General features: G+C 41.2%; 1 protein-coding gene across 1 annotated transcript in view; it reads left to right on the forward strand.

Annotated features, from left to right (window-relative positions):
• plbd2 (phospholipase B domain containing 2) overlaps positions 1-17330 on the forward strand; it is a 44095-nt gene that overhangs the window by 11024 nt on the left and 15741 nt on the right. The window contains exons 2-6 of the mRNA XM_080208392.1: positions 1727-1820; positions 6838-6996; positions 9549-9649; positions 11423-11637; positions 13603-13697. Of these exons, the coding sequence (XP_080064518.1) occupies positions 1727-1820; positions 6838-6996; positions 9549-9649; positions 11423-11637; positions 13603-13697 (664 nt within the window). The remainder of the gene's footprint in view (positions 1-1726; positions 1821-6837; positions 6997-9548; positions 9650-11422; positions 11638-13602; positions 13698-17330) is intronic.

Here is a 17330-nt window from a genome sequence, read left to right on the forward strand (position 1 = left end):
ATGATCTGGATGAGGGTATAGTTGGGTGGATTAGTAAATTTGCTGATGACACCAAAGTCAGAGGTGTGGTAGATTGTGAGGAAGGGTGTCATAGTTTGCAGGAAGACTTGGACAGGTTGCAGAGCTGGGCCAAGAGGTGGCGGATGGAGTTTAATGCGGAGAAGTGTGAGGTAATTCACTTTGGTAGGAATAACAGATGTGTTGAGTATAGGGCTAACGGGAGGACTTTGAATAGTGTGGATGAACAGAGGGATCTAGGTGTATGTGTACATAGATCCCTGAAAGTTGGGAATCAAGTAGATAGGGTTGTTAAGAAGGCATACGGTGTCTTGGTGTTTATTGGTAGGGGGATTGAATTTAGGAGTCGCAGCGTCATGTTGCAACTGTACACAACTCTGGTGCGGCCGCTCTTGGAGTACTGTGTGCAGTTCTGATCCCCACATTACAGGAAGGATGTGGAGGCTTTGGAGAGGGTGCAGAGGAGGTTTACCAGGATGTTGCCTGGTATGGAGGGGAGGTCCTATGAGGAGAGACTGAGGGATTTGGGGTTGTTTTCGCTGGAAAGAAGGCAGCTAAGAGGGGATCTTATTGAAACATATAAGATGATTCGAGGTTTAGATAGGGTGGACAGTGATAGCCTTTTTCCTCGGATGGAGAAAGCTAGCACGAGGGGGCATGGCTTTAAATTAAGGGGGGGTAGTTATGGGACAGATGTCAGGGGTAGGTTCTTTACCCAGAGGGTGGTGAGGGATTGGAATGCCCTGCCTGCTGCGGTTGTAAATGCGCCTAGTTTGGGGGCGTTTAAGAGATCCGTGGATAGGTTTATGGACGAAAAGGGATTGGTTTAGGTTAGTGGGTCATTGTTTTTTAACTGGTCGGCGCAACATCGTGGGCCGAAGGGCCTGTTCTGCGCTGTAATGTTCTATGTTCTATGCACACTGTTCCCCTCACTGTCCCCCTGTCACTATCTGGATGACCCTTTGTCAGGATGTAGAGATGCCGGCGTTGGAGTGGGGTAAACACAGTAAGAAGTCTCACAACACCAGGTTTAAGTTCAACCAGTTTATTTGATAGTAATCCCACAAGCTTTCAGAAACGCTGTTCCTTCGTCAGGTGTGTGGAAGGTTCTGATCAGAGAAAGGCATATAAAGGTTAGCTGCAAAGATTTGCATTCTAATCAGTATTCTGTAAACTGTGTGTGTCTTTATATGCCTTTCTCTGATCAGAACCTTCCACCCACCTGACGAAGGAACACAGTTTCTGAAAGCTTGTGGGATTACTATCAAATAAACTGGTTGGACTTAAACCTGGTGTTGTGAGACGTCTTACTGTGTTGACCCTTCGTCAGAGCAGGCTCATCCAGACTCAAAACAGCTCTATTCTCTCTCCACAGATGCTGTCAGACCTGCTGAGTTTCTCCAGCATTTTCTGGTTTTTTTTTCCTGCCTGCCTATTTGAGTAGTGGTTGAAAAACGGTGGGATTGATATTCTGAAAGAATGAGATCAAATTATCCAGAAAATGCACGTAGACATGCTGCTTGATTAGTTTTGCTCTGATCATAAGGTAAGTTAGCAGCAGCTTAGAATAAATCACTGCAATTTCTCTTAAATAATGCTGTGGTTTTAATTTTGTCTAATGGATATTAAATTCTATTCCTAAACTGGTTTTGTTTTTACTTTCAATTGTTATAAATTCTAAATAATTTCTAATTTGTGTCTTTTGCAGCTGGGCCTACCTTGAACTCAGTACAAATGGAACATACAGTGACAGCATCCAGGCTTACGCTGCGGGAGTGGTGGAGGCTGCAGTTACCAAACAGGTAAATTTAGTTTAACACTCTTTTCTGACATTGATTCTTCCTTACTGGACATGAGGAAGGTTTTTTTTAAATCTATTGTGTTCAATAGTTGTTATTCCTGATTAATGAAAACAAGTTTTAATGGTAAAGAAGAAAGGTTAATAGGCATCTGAAATAGAATATGGTCTTCTTTTTGTACATAGAGGATGCTAAAGAATGATGTTAATTTCACACAGGAAATTCTTTTAATCCCAAGAAACAATCTGAATTGGGGTTTTTTTTTTATATAAATGTGGGTGCTTTTGAAAACTGAGTGGACATTTTGGGGGAGGTTCACCCATCCTGCTGCGCTAATTTTTTAGTTCAGCGGGCCAAGTGAATATCAAGACTGGCAATGCATGGGGACATTTGGTGAGATTTTGCAAGCCCAAGCAAGTCGTGGGCGTCGCTGATTGCTGAGCAGAGACTGATAGCCAAGTTCTGCACACATGAGAACAGCCTCATGTCACACTATCTGTAACCCCCATGACTTGCCTGGGCTTGCAAAATCTCACTAACTGTCCCAGCTGGAGACAATACACATCTCTTTAACCTGTGCTTAACCCTCTCTCCATCCACATTGTCTATACCTTTAAGACTTTATTATCTGTAAAGACTCCCATTCCAACCATTATTTTGTAAATTGAGTTTGTGTCTTTATATGCCCTGTTTGTGAACTGAAATCCCACTCACCTGACGAAGAAGCAGCGAGCGCTCTGAAAGCTAGTGGCTTTTGCTACTGAATAAACCTGTTGGACTTTAACCTGGTGTTGTGAGACTTCTTACTGTGTTTACCCCAGTCCAATGCCGGCATCTCCACGTCATCATTGGCACTAACAGAGAATAGAAATTTTAATTTGATAGATCAAGATTTTGAATCAGTAAATTACAAACTGGTATACGATATGCTGGAGCGCCATTTGAATGGATCGAGGAGTCAGCTGTTGCTGAAAGTTGGCCATTAATTCAGGTACCTTGTGTATTTAATGTGTATTTCTGTTCAATGACTTGAATTTTAGCTCTGGTTAAAAAGCAGTAATAAAATAAGTAATAGTACCACACACTATTGCAAATAGGATTTTGTGGAAGAATGGACTTGTATTACACCCATAGATCTAAAAAGTATATTCAAAACTAAAGCAGTTGCATTTATATGGTGCCCTGATCAAGTTCTGAGGGCATCCTAATTATTTAATAGTCAATGAATTACTTTCAAAGTGCAGTAAGGGAGGCGAAGGCCTAGTGGCATTATTGCTAAACTATTAATGCAGAAACTCAGCTAATGTTCTGGGGATTCAGGTTTGAATCCTGTCACAGTATTTGGTGGAATTTGAATTTAATGAAAAATATCTGGAATTAAGAATCTACTGATGACCATAAACTCATTGTCAATTGTTATTGACAAAACCCATCTAGCTCACTCAGTCCTTGAGGGAAGGAAATCTGCCATCCTTATCTGATCTGATCTGGCCTACATGTGACACCCGAGCCACAGCAATGTGGCTCGCTCTCAATTGTCCTCCTAAGGAATTAGGGATGGGCAATAAATACTGGCCAGACCACGAAGCCATGTCCCTTGGATGAAGAAAATAAGTCACCGTTGTGTAAGGAATGTGGCAGCAATTTTCATGAAGTGTTCTCAGAGCAGCAAATGAATGACTGGTGAATTGGTTTGTAGTGGTGGTGATTCAGATAGGAATGTTGGTTAGGACACCAGAAGAACCCTGCTGTTCTTTGTTACAATCCCATGGTTTCTCAGCAGACAGATTACGCCTTGAAAAATATCTTATCCAAAAGATGGCACCACTGACAATGCAGCAGACTCTCAGTGTTGCATTGTACTGCCAGCCTAGATCATGTGCTAACATCACAAAGGGACTGGAGCTCACAACCTACTCAGTGAGAGCACTGCCAACTATTCAGTTTACAACAATGGAGATGAGGATTCATTATAATCCAAAGTATTAGTTTTGTTTTAACTGCGAAGAAATAGATGCCTAGGTTTGATTCCCAGTAGCTTCTGATTTGCTAATCTCAGTTTAGAGTCACTTCAGTTGATCTAAATGTCACTTAGAAGGTGAGGACATGATTAGGTTCAGTTGTCATATGACAGTCAAATGTTCAGCTGACATTACTGTCATGATTTGGATGGAAACAATAACGTTACATCACACAATACCTTAACAGGAGAAAATTGCAAAGGAAAGAAAAAAATTTGATTTTTTAACAACTCCAAATTAAAGATCCATTTGAAAATTAAAACTTTTGGATTAACTTGAATATTTTGATTCTTCTCTCCCCCTTCTCTGTCTATTGCTTGTTTTCAGTTTAATAGTGCATGGGCAAACCCAAATTAAATACTTTGAACCACCACAGTAAATTGTTTCTACATTTTCACTCTTCTACTGGTATACATTTTCATGTGAGATAATTTAAATGTAATCTTACTCGCTGAGTTGATTGTCGGGTGTGCACTGGATAATCTGTGTTCACAATCTGCAATATGGGTAATTATAGAATCATATAATCTACAGTACAGAGGGAGGCCTTATGGCCCATCGAGCCTGCACTGACAACAATCCCATCCAGGACAACAACACCACATATTTACCCTCCTAATCCCCCTGACACTAAAGGGCAATTTATCATGGCCAATCAACCTAACCCACACATCTGTGATCACATTTCTGTCTGGAAATATCTTTTGGCTATGAGGTTTCAATGCACACACTCAGTAGAGTTCAGTCCTACAACAGCATAGCCAGAGAATGAATGTGCTATTTTGGTATCATCACTAGGCACTTGTTATAAATTGTAATTTGCTGTCAAAATTTCACTATTTGGTTGGGTAGTTTAAAAAGTGATTCACAGGTAGTGGCCTGGATAATAAACCCCTTTGACAGTACTTTGCAAATTCTCAACCTCTACCAGCAAACAAACAGGGACAGTAGGTGAATGTAAACACCAATACCTCAAAATTCTCCACCAAGTCACATGACATCCTGGCATGGAAATATATAATCTTTCCTTCTCTGTCATTGAGTCAAAATCCTCAAACTCCCTCCCTAAAAACAGCGTAGGTGTATCTGTACCACATAGACTGCTACTGTTTAAGCAAGGGGCTTTCCACCACCTTCTTAGGGGCAATTAAGAATGGGCAGTAAATGCTGGCTTTTCCAGTAATGACAGTAAGAAGTCTCACAACACCAGGTTTGAGTCCAACCAGTTTATTTGATAGTAATCCCACAAGCTTTCGGAAACGGTGTCCCTATGTCAGGTGTGTGGAAGGTTCTGATCAGAGAAGGGCATATACACAAGTTTACAGAATACTGATTAGAATGCACGTCTTTACTGGTAACCTGCTATTCAAGTCTTAAAGATGCAAGTCTTAAAGATGACTTTGCCAGTAATGCTCAGATCTAATGACTAAATTTTTAAAAAATTGCAAGTGCAATTCTCACATCAAAAAACTAATGTGGGCCTCGTATTTCCTGAGATCTGCTATATTCTCTTCTGCTTCAGGGGTATCTTCCCTAACAAAATCTTTATGCCCTGCACATAAATGCAGATTTAACGCTATGATATTTTAGGAAGACATATGTGATTAATTGTCTCAATCTGAGAAGTGCGCAGCAGTATCCTCCTCTATCAGGAATACCTTGGCTTGCAGACTAAGTATTAACTTTCTTATGAACAAATTAAACAAGGGTATATCAACAACCAAAAGAGAAAATGCTGGAAAATCTCAGCAGGTCTTGCAGCATCTGTAAGAAGAGAAAAGAGTTGATGTTTCGAGTCCAGATGACCCTTTGTCATCAACAACAACTTGCATTTATATAATGCCTTTAACATGGTAAATCATCAATGAACAGACTTTTTTGCATTGCCACTTTGTTAAAAGAACATTTTGATTGCAAATATCTTTTTAAGAAAAGGCTGCACTTGTGTCATTATGGACAGGAAGAAGTGTGGAATAGTTTTCCTCTTTTTTTCTCATCCCGTTGCTGACCACAACAAGATGTTTTTGAGAAGTGGTTAAACCATTGTGAATGCTGTGACTTTAAAGAATGGACACCAGTAAGCTTTGTTTTAAGTTTAAACCAAAAGAAAGGATAAACGTTTATTTTCACAACACCAAAAATGTAAACACTGATTCCCCAAACGTGCCGACACGCAAACAAAGGATGATTTCTAGAAGACATGGTATGCACTTGGACTACTAATAGAATAACCATCAACAAGGTCCACGGCCTTTAAGATAGTGGTTGAAAATGTCACCGGTTCTAAGGGATTCTTTCCTGGATTCTTCAATGTAAATAAAGGTTCGAAGTGCCTGGCTGTTTCAGACTAAATTGGGTTGAGCTCCCTTAGCCCTCTTGCACTGCCTTTTTGAGGTAGGGTTCTTCCCTTTTGCTAGGTAGTTTCTTGAGGTGCTGGTCCCGGACTGCCTTATGGATTAATAAGGTCTCCAGATCTAGGAGCCATTGGTATTTTAAACCCCTTCCATTAAAATGGTGAGGCATAATCAGTTAGCACATGGGAAAGCTATTTGCATTTTAAGTAATTTTATAGAGGTACTTTATCATGTTTGCCGTGTCTGTCCAGAAACAAAAAGAGTCCCCTGATTTTCCAGAGTCCATTTTGTGAAGGTACAGTGTCAACATTCTATGTTGCTGACTTTATTTTTAAAAATTAGTGTCCATTTCTCAGTTAGCCTTCCGGCATGACCTGACCATCACGATGTTATCAGTATGATTTCTGTGAAACATAACGGTTTTCTGACAGTTTATTACAATGTGGTAACATCAACGGTTAGAAACAATTGATTTTATCCTTCTACGCTGAAGTGTAACAGCTGTAATGGCGCAATAGTATGATAATGTTCGGCCGGTTGCTAGTCTGGTCATGGTCCTTGGAACAATTTTAAATGTTGAACTAGGAGCAATACAGAAGAATTTTCCTGTTGTATTTTAAAATCTTTGATTTTAATGTTTTCTAGTATATTTATATGCATTGGATGAACACGCTGTTTCACTACTGTGGTCCCTTCAAGTATCAGACTGCCTACTGTGAGAAGCTTAAAAATTATATCAAGACTAATCTGGCTTGGATAGAAGATCGACTAGACAGCGATGGGAATAAAGCATACTGGCATCAGGTAAAATTCAGTGCTGGAACTGAACAGCATTGGAAGTAATCCAAATCCAAACTAACGAGATAATTGGTTGATAATGTGATTTTTTCATCAACAGTAAACCTCTGCAAAACTACACTACGCAGAGGAATGCATTGATGTATGTTTTGATAATTGTTGCTCTGAACTGAATGTAAAAGCAGTGTGCCAGTGACCCAACATTGCAGTTCAGTGCCGATGCGTTTATCTTGGCACCAATCATGGTTGCAATCAGATCATCGTTTGTACAGTTGATTTCTTAATGACTTTTGGAAATTTAGAAACTGACCGCGGCAAGTGCTAATTGTTGCTGGATCAAGTGTGAAATTTAAATCTGAGCTTGGTATATTTTTGTCATCCAAAGATATCAAGCGGATTTGGGGCAATGGCAGCCATATGGGGTTATGTCACAGATCAGCTGTGATCTGGCAATAGACTAAATGGTCTACACGTGTTCCTATGCTCCACAGGTGGCATTGCCCTGGAGGTGCAAAGCACCAGAGTATGGTCTGGTGAATCTGGACACTTGTTGTGTAAAATTTGAAGGTGAGGGAAAGCCTAAGATGATCCTGAGAGGGAGGAGAAGGGGTTCAGTCAGAAGTGAAGAAAATACAATGTAGCACAGTCAGGGCCCTGTTAAGCAGAGGTGAAGGAGAATCCTTGTCTAAAGAAAAAGGAAGATGTATCATAAAAACTGGTATGAAATATGGCATGGTCAGAAAAGACGCAAACTAGATGGAGAAACTAAGGTATCAGAATGGTCATTAGAGAGAGTAGGGAGAAAGGAAGAATAATCAAGGTGGCTGTTCAATCTTGTTCCTTTGGTCAGCAAAAGCCTGCAGTGGTTCTGCTGCCATTTATAGCTCCCTTGTTTTGTTTCCTGTCCTGTCACCTCATTATACACACACTATTGCCCTGCGCCACCATCCTTTTTGTTATTTTACGTGGGCAGCACCGTGGCACAGTGGTTAGCACTGCTTCTTCGCAGCACCAGGGACCCGGGTTCAGTTCCAGCCTTGGGTGACTGTGGAGATTTAACGTTCTCCCTGTGGCTTCCCAGGTTTCTTCCAGGTGCTTCAGTTTCCTCCCACAGTCCGAAGACGTGCTTTGGAAATGCTAAATTGCCCCTTAGTGACTCAAGATGTTTAGGTTAGGGCAAATAGTACGAGGTGATGGGTAAGATACTCTGTCGGAGAGTCATTGCAGACTTGATGGTCTGAATGGCCCTCTTCTGCACTGTTGCAATTCAATAATTCTTCTTCTATGATTTTTTTCCCTACTGTTTCTCCCCACCACATCTGTTGTCCCTTTTACTGTGTATACTTGCTGAAAACCTTTTTAAAGTCATCCTTAGAATGTGAGCATCGCTGGCTAGGCCAGCATTTGTTGTCCGTTCTGGTGCATTGTAACTTTTTCACATTCAGATGACAAAATAAGAACCCAAAGAACTGGGTGGGATTTTTCCAGGGGTGGGGTGGAGGCTTTGCTGCAGCAGGGTTAGCATGCCATTGGCCAGCAGCAGAATCGCTGTCATGTGTTTCCCTTTTGGGGAAGCGTTGGTCCAGTGGTATTATCGCTAGACTATTAATCAAGTAACTCAGCTAATGTTCTGGGGACCGGGGTTCAAATCCCACCACAGCAGGTGGTGGAATTTGAATTCAATTAAAAGTATCTAGAATTAAGATTTTCTGAAACCATTGTTGATTGTCGGAAAATCCCATCTGGTCCACTAATGTTCTTCAGGGAAAGAAATCTGCCATCCTTACCCGGTCTGGCCTACATGTGACTCCAGGGCCACAAGGAAGAATAATCAAGATGGCTGTTCAGTCTTGTTCGTTTGGTCAATGTAGTTGACTCTCAGCTACCCTCCAAGAGCAACTAGGGACAGGCAATAAATGCTGGCCAACCAGCAATGCCCAAGTCCCATGAATGAATTTAAAAAATCCTGTTGATTTCACCTTTCGCTGCTGGGGAATCCACGGAAGGCAGGCGGGTCGCCTTCAGTGGAACCGAAAGAATCCACTGGGGGTGGGGGCGCTGGGGAAGTGTGTGTGTGTGTGTGTGTGTGTGTGTGTGGAATGGCTGGAAAGTTTCAGCCAAACTTTCTCTCCAGAAATGCCACCCTGATCCGCTGAATATTTCCACTATTTTCTGTTTTAATGTTTGTGTTCTTGCCCGATGCTTTTTTTAAAACTTCACCAAAAATTTAGCTCCAAAAGGCATGCATTCTTGCTCCCATGTTCTGAGCTGTGATGTGGTACAAAAAGTAATCTGGTACATTTGTGCCCACGGTGAACACAGAATTGTCAGAGAATTAAAACTTAGGTTTTATACTACACACACATTTCACTTCTGAGAATGATTAGTATTTATATATATAAACAAATTAGTTTATTCATGATAATCTTTTGCAGTAGCAGAAATGTGAACAGCTGTCAAAATTTGGTAAATCAGGTACACACTTTTTAAGAGAAGGTAAAAGAAGACTATGAATGTACCACTTTTTTAAATAAATAACCTTATTTTAAATGTATTAGGTGAGATTGGCATTACTACAGCTGCAAGGATTGGAGGACAGCTATAATAATCACATTTCATTTCCTCAAGAAAAGTTCAACATTCGGCCTTTTGGATTTATGTAAGTAGTTTATTCTATTCTGGACACACTTTTTTGAGTCAGAAGAAAACTTGATTTTATTGAAATATTTATTGTCAAGTTGCTTCCATTATCCCCCCTTGTGCCAAATAACTAGATGTTGCTTAGAGTTAAAATAAACATTACACCTTCAATAAACCTCAAGCATGAGGTTGTTAGTTTTTTGTTGAGTGATGGTAGCAAGATATATGGATCCCTAGGAGAGCTGAGTGGTTTCAAGAAGGAGATAAATATGTTTCTGATTAAAAATTTCTGATTAAAAAAAAAAGGATAAGGGGATATTGGGAACCAGTGGGGACGTGGATTTGAGACCAGGGAGAGATCAACCATGATCTGATTGAATGAGCCTCAAAGGGCTAAATTTGCTTACTTCCCCTCCTAATTCCTATGAATCAAAGGCAAGCAAATGGTATTGAATACAAACCAGTCATGATCTAATTGAATACTGGAATGTACTCCAATATTTGTATTTTCATATACCTGAGGAAATAAAGAATTTTTTATAAGTAATTTTCAATCCTGTTACTATCTTGTAATATCTTGTGTTAACCCCCCGGGCTTAAATGGGGAATCACTGATTGACCTTCCTGTAAGTCTCATTGAATACAAGCTCCCTGGGGATTGGTAATTAACTCATCAGGCGGAGCTCATATATAGAGTCCTGTATAAAGCAGGCTCCTGAGTGGGTCCGTTATTGTATTGTCCTGGTTGGGTCCTTCTGTGTTCACCAAAGGCGTGTGGTTTTGCTTTACTTAATTTTGTGCAATAAAGTACTGTTCCTTTATAGCTAACTCCTGGAGTTATTATATAAACTATGCTGTATAAGGCCAACTTTTAGAAGCTGCATAGCCCAGATTTTTTCTGGCAATTTTTATAACTCTTATCTCTGAGACTAGGAATCAACCTTATGGCTGTCAGTTGCACTGCTTCTAATGATAGAGTGATCCAATTTTCCCCACCCTGCCTTCATTGTGTCTAGACACTGCATTCAAGTTTGCTCATCACTCCCTCTGATTTGTATTCTAGTTTCTGATTCAACATTCTGTTGCCTTTCATCAGTGCTCTGCATTGGTTAGACATGTCGAGTGCCACGTCTACTAAGTTCTCTTTCAAATACTCCCTTAACTAGCTCAAATTTGATGATTATTTCAACACTGTTTGTAGAATATGTGTCACCTGTATTTTTCCCCTATGTGCAGTTGTTTGCGTCATTATTCTGCTCAACCCATTTTGTAATTTCTGTGTTCCCTTGCCTACTCCACTAATAGCTAGCTACCACCAGTTGTAGCCAGCCAGTCATTTAGTGAAAATTAGAGATAGGAATGGTACCAGCATTGATCCCTGGACACCTCACTCAGTCCTTCCCACTTCCTCAGCCCAACATAATTCTTCTAACAAATGAAAAAGAAGGTCTAACTAATTTTACCTTTTTGTAATATTGTCTAATAGATTTTTTGGATGATTTTGTTATGAGTTTGTTTCTTTTGGTGTATAAACTTACTAGATGCTGCAATCTTTTGAGGTACTTTATTTGCCCCATGTTTTAAGTTTATTGCTTTTTTGTAGTTTATTTCCATTCTTAACCTAAACTTCTCTGCAAAAGAAAATGATAGTCTGTAAACCTAGCGAAACTTGTGGAGATTAATAGCAAACTTGAAGGAAAAGTGCACCATGCTGGTTTTGTGGCAATGTTATCATGGCCGTAGGTTAACAAAAGCTTTTTTTCTCCTATTTATTTAATAAATCGCGCTGCAGTCTCTTTCAGATGGCTGGTGACTTGGAGGATCTTGAATTAGTATTTAACAAAACTGAGTCTTCAAAGGCTTTTGGTTCCGGGTCATGCTCTGCCCTCATCAAACTGTTGCCAGGCAACAAAGACCTTCTGGTCGCTCACGACACCTGGACCAACTATCAGTCAATGCTGCGAATCATCAAGAAATACAAACTGTCCTATAAATTCACCCCAGGAGGTACGTATGCATGTTTGGTCTTCTGTAAAATTGCTAAATTGCTTCTGCAGGCACAAGCTTTCATTTCTCAATACAAAGCCTCTCTAAGTCTAAGCACTCAAAAGTTACAGAGATCAAACCATAAATTTCAAGACATGTCATGTTTAGGCTGATTTTGATTTAGGTTTGCATTGAAAAGTAGAATCCACAAGAGTAGCAGAGGTATTCTAGAAGAAGAGAGATATTGAATGTCATTATTTGATGGTCTGAGTCCAGCTGTAAAATAATGCAAGTCTGCTTATGTTGTAAGCTTCTTTTATACTTTTGTTGGATCTCAGGAGATCACCAGGGCAAGAAGTGCCAGCAATTGCTCACCATATGCCTTTTAACATTAGAATGCATGTTCAATTCATCCCATAGTTCTTGATTAAACATCTCCCTTATTTTGTTAGTTATAGAGTATTGGGTAATATCAGTCATTGTGGGTTTCAGTTGTTGCTGATCTTCAGCATAATTTTATGATGAATCTCTTTCAGGAAAGATAGCTGGTGTGGGAAACGAAAATGGTCCTCAGAGAGTAGGTGGTGCTCTTGAACTTGAAGCAAGGCACCAGTATTTCGTTTCTTGCTCCCTTTAAAAAGTGATTATGATTTGTGAATAAAACATTTCACTGTAAATAACCCTACATCAGTTCCCAGTGTTCATACTATCGAATGGAAGAATTGAATGTAACCCAGAACCAAACCACAGATTTCTAGCTTTAAAGCATAGTTAGTTGGCATAAATCAGAAAATAATTTTGGGGCATGGAAATGGATTAGAAACTAAAACTTTCTTTTAGAGTAACAGCACTTTATTTTTCAAAATACAATTTCCATATTGAGAACTAGTTGCTACTTTCTGAATTGATAATGAGGTTGCAATTTTTAGGTGAGTAAAGAATTAACTTTACCCTACACCTGGTTGGAAAGAGCTTGCTGCTCTTGCTGTCTGCATATAATACAAAATCCTGCTGTCGAAAATTTCAAGTCATTAAATGCAGCAAAATCTTTAGGTTCATCAACACCGTAATCAGCGATTTTAAATTTAGCATATATCTTGGTAACAAGACTAGCTGAACATGGACGTTCAACAATGATCTGCTATAGGTCGGTGTTTGTACAGGCCTTTTTCAGAGCTTTTCAGTGGACATGCCCTGCACTTAATACTGGAATATTGTCCACACCACTATCATGGCATTTATGACATTGTCATTGCCATTTTGATTTCCTGCTTGTGAAGTGGAAGCTCATGAACTCCTTCCAAAGGCTGGAAAATCCATCACAAAAGCATTTAAAAGTGCGTCGGCCATTCTAGAAACAGCAGCTAATATTTATGCAGCTGATCTCCACAAACGATCCAGATGGATGGAATTGTGGGTTGCATGAACCAACTGCTCATCACTGACACCCAAAGCAGACATCCCTGGCTTCAACCTACCTCAACTTCACAGGGCATGTATCATCTGCCCCATTATTCCAAAAGTGGAAGATGAGGGATGACCTGCAGTGTGACTATAGCCATGAGTCCTAGACCATGGAACACATACATCAACCTGTCCACTCACATCTATTGCTGGAGGCACCTCATTTGTCCACTTGGCGTCTCTGTAGGCTATCAAATGGATAGCCAAACTAGACATCTCATAAGCTTTTCTCCTCGTACAAAAGGAAGTAGTTGGCACTTCTGTTAACCTGGAATCTGTTCTGTGCCCTAGTATGCAACTCATGTGCACAAAGTTTTTTAAGTTACCTTTGTAAATGTATCAATTGGGACATTCTGAAAAGTATGAATGTTGAAATGGGAGGGCTTAAAATCTGTCTGCAATTGTTCCTATTTGCTCAGTGGCACATAGCTTTTTAGAAGAAGAAACATTAAAGTCATGGCTTCTGGATTATAACATGGTATCAATTCTATCCCTATTAAAATCTAAATTCTGTTTTCTTAGGGCACTCCCTCTTACCAGGACAGGAACAGGCCTTTTCATCTTATCCCGGGACTCTGTTTTCTGGAGATGATTTCTACATCATGAGCAGTAGATTGGTGAGCAGTTTCTTGCTGTGTATTTTGAAATCTCTATTTTCTCTATTAGTTCTTTAATACCAGCAGATCATCTGTGGCATTACATATGGTACGGCATAGGATAGAGTATTTGATGATATGTGCTTGGTAAGCATAACATTTACTAATCCATTCATTTCCAAAAAAACCTGAAATGACCAACCTTTCTCTCCTAGATCTCCTTACCACTCACCCCTATGCCAGTATGCTCTTCCTCACTGTATGTGCTTGTCTTTTTCTTTTTCTCTCTCGCTCCCTCTTCACCACACCTGTGAGTGTCTCTGGGGACACAGTAAGGCTGCGGAATTGACTAAATAGTGATGAGCTGGATTCCTGAGCACCTGTACATTGAGCTGGTGGTTATAAACAGTATAAATTGTGCTCATCTGGTGTTTTTAACCTAGTAACGTGCATCAAAGCAGTTCCAAATTGGCACTGAGCCAAAGAAGAAGATATTGGGAAAGGAGGCTAAAAGCTTGATCAAGAAGGAATGTTTTGAGGCACATGACATAAACAATGGAGAGGTGTCGGAAGAGATTTCCAAAGTTTAGAGCCTCGATCCACAGCTAACAGCACTGGCTACCCGCAGAGGAATAAAGGAAGTGGGGGGTGAACAAGAACCAGGAATTGAAAGAATGCAGAGTTCTTACTGGATTGGAGCCAGTCACAGAAATAGGGAGGGCTGAGGACATGGAGGGACTTGAATAGAAGGGTGAAAGTTTTTAAAATCCATGAGTTGATGGATCAGGATTCAGCGCATTGAATACAGGTGATTGGAAGTGACAGTAAGAGGTCTTTGTGATGCAGAGGGTGGGGGTTGCAGCAGGGGTTGGTCACCTCAGGGTCAAATAAGTTGCGAACAGTCTTGTTCAACCTGATAGTGGCTAGATTTGGGGAGTGATCAGAGTGGAATCAATGGCTAGGACAAGGCTATTGTGCAAGGAGCTACAACAATGGCTTTGCTCTGCTTTGTTTATTGTAGAAAAATATTGGCACACTCACAACTGGGTATTTAACAAGCAGTCTGACAACTGCAACAGTGGAGGGATTCGAGCGTTGGTAATGAGGTTATTTTGTGTATTGGAACATAAAACAGTACAGCACAATACAGGCCCTTTGGCCCTCAATGTTGTGCCAAGCTATGTCCGAACCCAAGATCAAGCTATCCCATCCCCTATTATTCTGGTATGTTCCATGTGCCTGTCCAATAACCACTTGAAAGTTCCTAAAGTGTTCAACTCCACTATCACGGCAAGCAGTGCATTCCACACCCCAACCACTCTCTGAGCAAAGAGTCTACCTCGGACATCCCTCCTATATCTCCCACCATGAACCTTACAGTTATGCCCCTAGTAACAGCTACATCCACCTGAGGAAATAGTCTCTGCACGTCCACTCTATCAATCCCCCTCATCATCTTATAAACCTCTATTAAGTCACCTCTCATCCTCCTCCGCTGTAAAGAGAAAAGCCCCAGCTCCCTCAACCTTTCCTCATAAGACCTACCCTTCAAACCAGGCAGCATCCTGGTAAATCTCCTCTGCACTCTCTCCAATGCTTCCACAACCTTCTTATAGTGAGGTGACCAGAACTGCACACAATATTCCAAATGTAGTCTCGCCAAGTCCTGTATAGTTGCAGCATAACCCCACGACTCTTAAACTCAAACCCCATGTTAATAAATGCTAACACACTGAAAGCCTTCTTCACGGCTCTATCCACTTGAGTGGCAACCTTAAGAGATCTGTGGATATGAACCCCAAGTTCTCTCCATTCCTCCACATTCCTCAGAACCCTGCCGTTGACCCTGTAATCTGCATTCAAGCTCATCCACCAAAATGAATCATCTCGCACTTATCAGGGTTAAATTCCATCTGCCACTTTTCAGCCCAGCTCTGCATCCTATCAGTGTCTCTTTGCAGCCTACAGGGCCCTTCCACCTCATCCACTACTCCACCAATCTTGGCATCATCAGCAAATTTACTAACCCACCCTTTAGCCCCCTCTTCCAAATCATTGATAAAAATCACAAATAGCAGAGGACCCAACACTGACCCCTGGTAACTGGCCTGCAGTCTGAAAACTTTCCCTCCACCACCACCCTCTGTCTTTTATGAGTTAGCCAGTTACTTATCCAATCGGCCAAATTTCCTTCGATCACACACCTCCTTACTTTCTTCATGAGCCTACCATGGGAACCTTATCAAATGCCTTACTAAAACCCATGTCTACGACATCAACTGCTCTACCTTGTGTTGTCGGTATACGTGTCAAGCCTACCATCATGTCATTAGATGGTGCTGCTGAAGGGCAGCATGTGGGTGAGAAATAAAAGCCGACCTAGAATAAATCTTTAAGGAACTCTGCACAGGGGCCGGAAGAGAAGCCATTGTGGGAGATTCTGTGGCAATAGCTAGTTATGTCAAAGTGAAATGAAGCATGGGCAGTCCCACTTAGCTGGGCAAGGGAGGAGAGGTCCCTAAGAATTGTAAGCTTTACATCAGAGGCAGAGGCCCACGCAGGCACTTCACTAGCACATTTTTGATGACAGTTGGATTGTTTCATTAATCCTGTGAACTTGAATCAGCAAGCTTGGGGATTTTTGAGGGTAGGTCGGGAGAGGATTCTAGGATACTCTATTGCTCGTTTGGCTGGCTGTTGCTATCTATGCATGTTATTTGGAACAAGGTTTGATTTTGGGGGTCTGTGAAACATTCTGTTGGGAGTTGTGTAGAGAAAGGGAGGTGGAATTCTCATAGTGACTGATTCAGAAAGTATGTGATTTAGTCCAGCTTTTGGTAAAAATAGAAGTGTCATAGAGATACACAGCACAGAAAAGGCCCTATGGACTATGCCAGTCAAAACAACCCTAATCTCATTTTCCAGCACTTGGCCCATAGCCTTATATGCCTTGGTATTAAAAGTTTGTTCGGGTACACTGAGGGCGAGTTTAGCATGGCCAATTCACCTAAACTGCACATCTTAAATATACTTCTTAAATGTTATAAGGGTCTCTGCCTCCACCACCCTTTCAGGAAGTGAGTTCCAGACTCCCACCACCCTCTTGGTGAAAAACGTTTTTCCTCACGTCCCCTCTAAATCAATGGCTCCTAGTCATTGATCCCTCCATCAGGGGGAAAAAATTTCTTCCTGTCTACTCCATCTGTGCCCCTCATAATTTTACACATCTCAGTCGTTTCTGCGCCTTCCCCCTGCTCTCTCTCTCTCTCCACCCCCCCCCCGTCAGTCTCAGTCGCCTCTGCTCCAAGGAAAAAATCCCAGAAAGGTATCCCATAATATCATTAAACTGAATAGAAACAATTCATGGAGGCACAGTGGTTCACACTGCTGCCCCACAGTCCCAGGGACAGGTTCCATTCCAGTCACTGTTTGCATGGAGTTTGCACATTTTCCTCACGTCTATGTGGGTTTCCTCTGCGTGCTTTGGTATCCTCCCACATTCCAGAGATGTCTGGGTTAGGTTGATTGGCCGTGCTAAATTGCCCCTTAGTGTCAGAGGAATTATCAGGTTAAATATGGGGGGGTTATGGGGATAGGGCATGGGGTGGGATTAATGCTGGTGCAGATTTGTTGGGCCAAATGGCTTCTTTCTGC

Source organism: Carcharhinus amblyrhynchos, chromosome 20 (genome assembly GCF_965287045.1).
Source record: "Carcharhinus amblyrhynchos chromosome 20, sCarAmb.v2.hapA, whole genome shotgun sequence".
Classification (NCBI taxonomy): domain Eukaryota; kingdom Metazoa; phylum Chordata; class Chondrichthyes; order Carcharhiniformes; family Carcharhinidae; genus Carcharhinus; species Carcharhinus amblyrhynchos.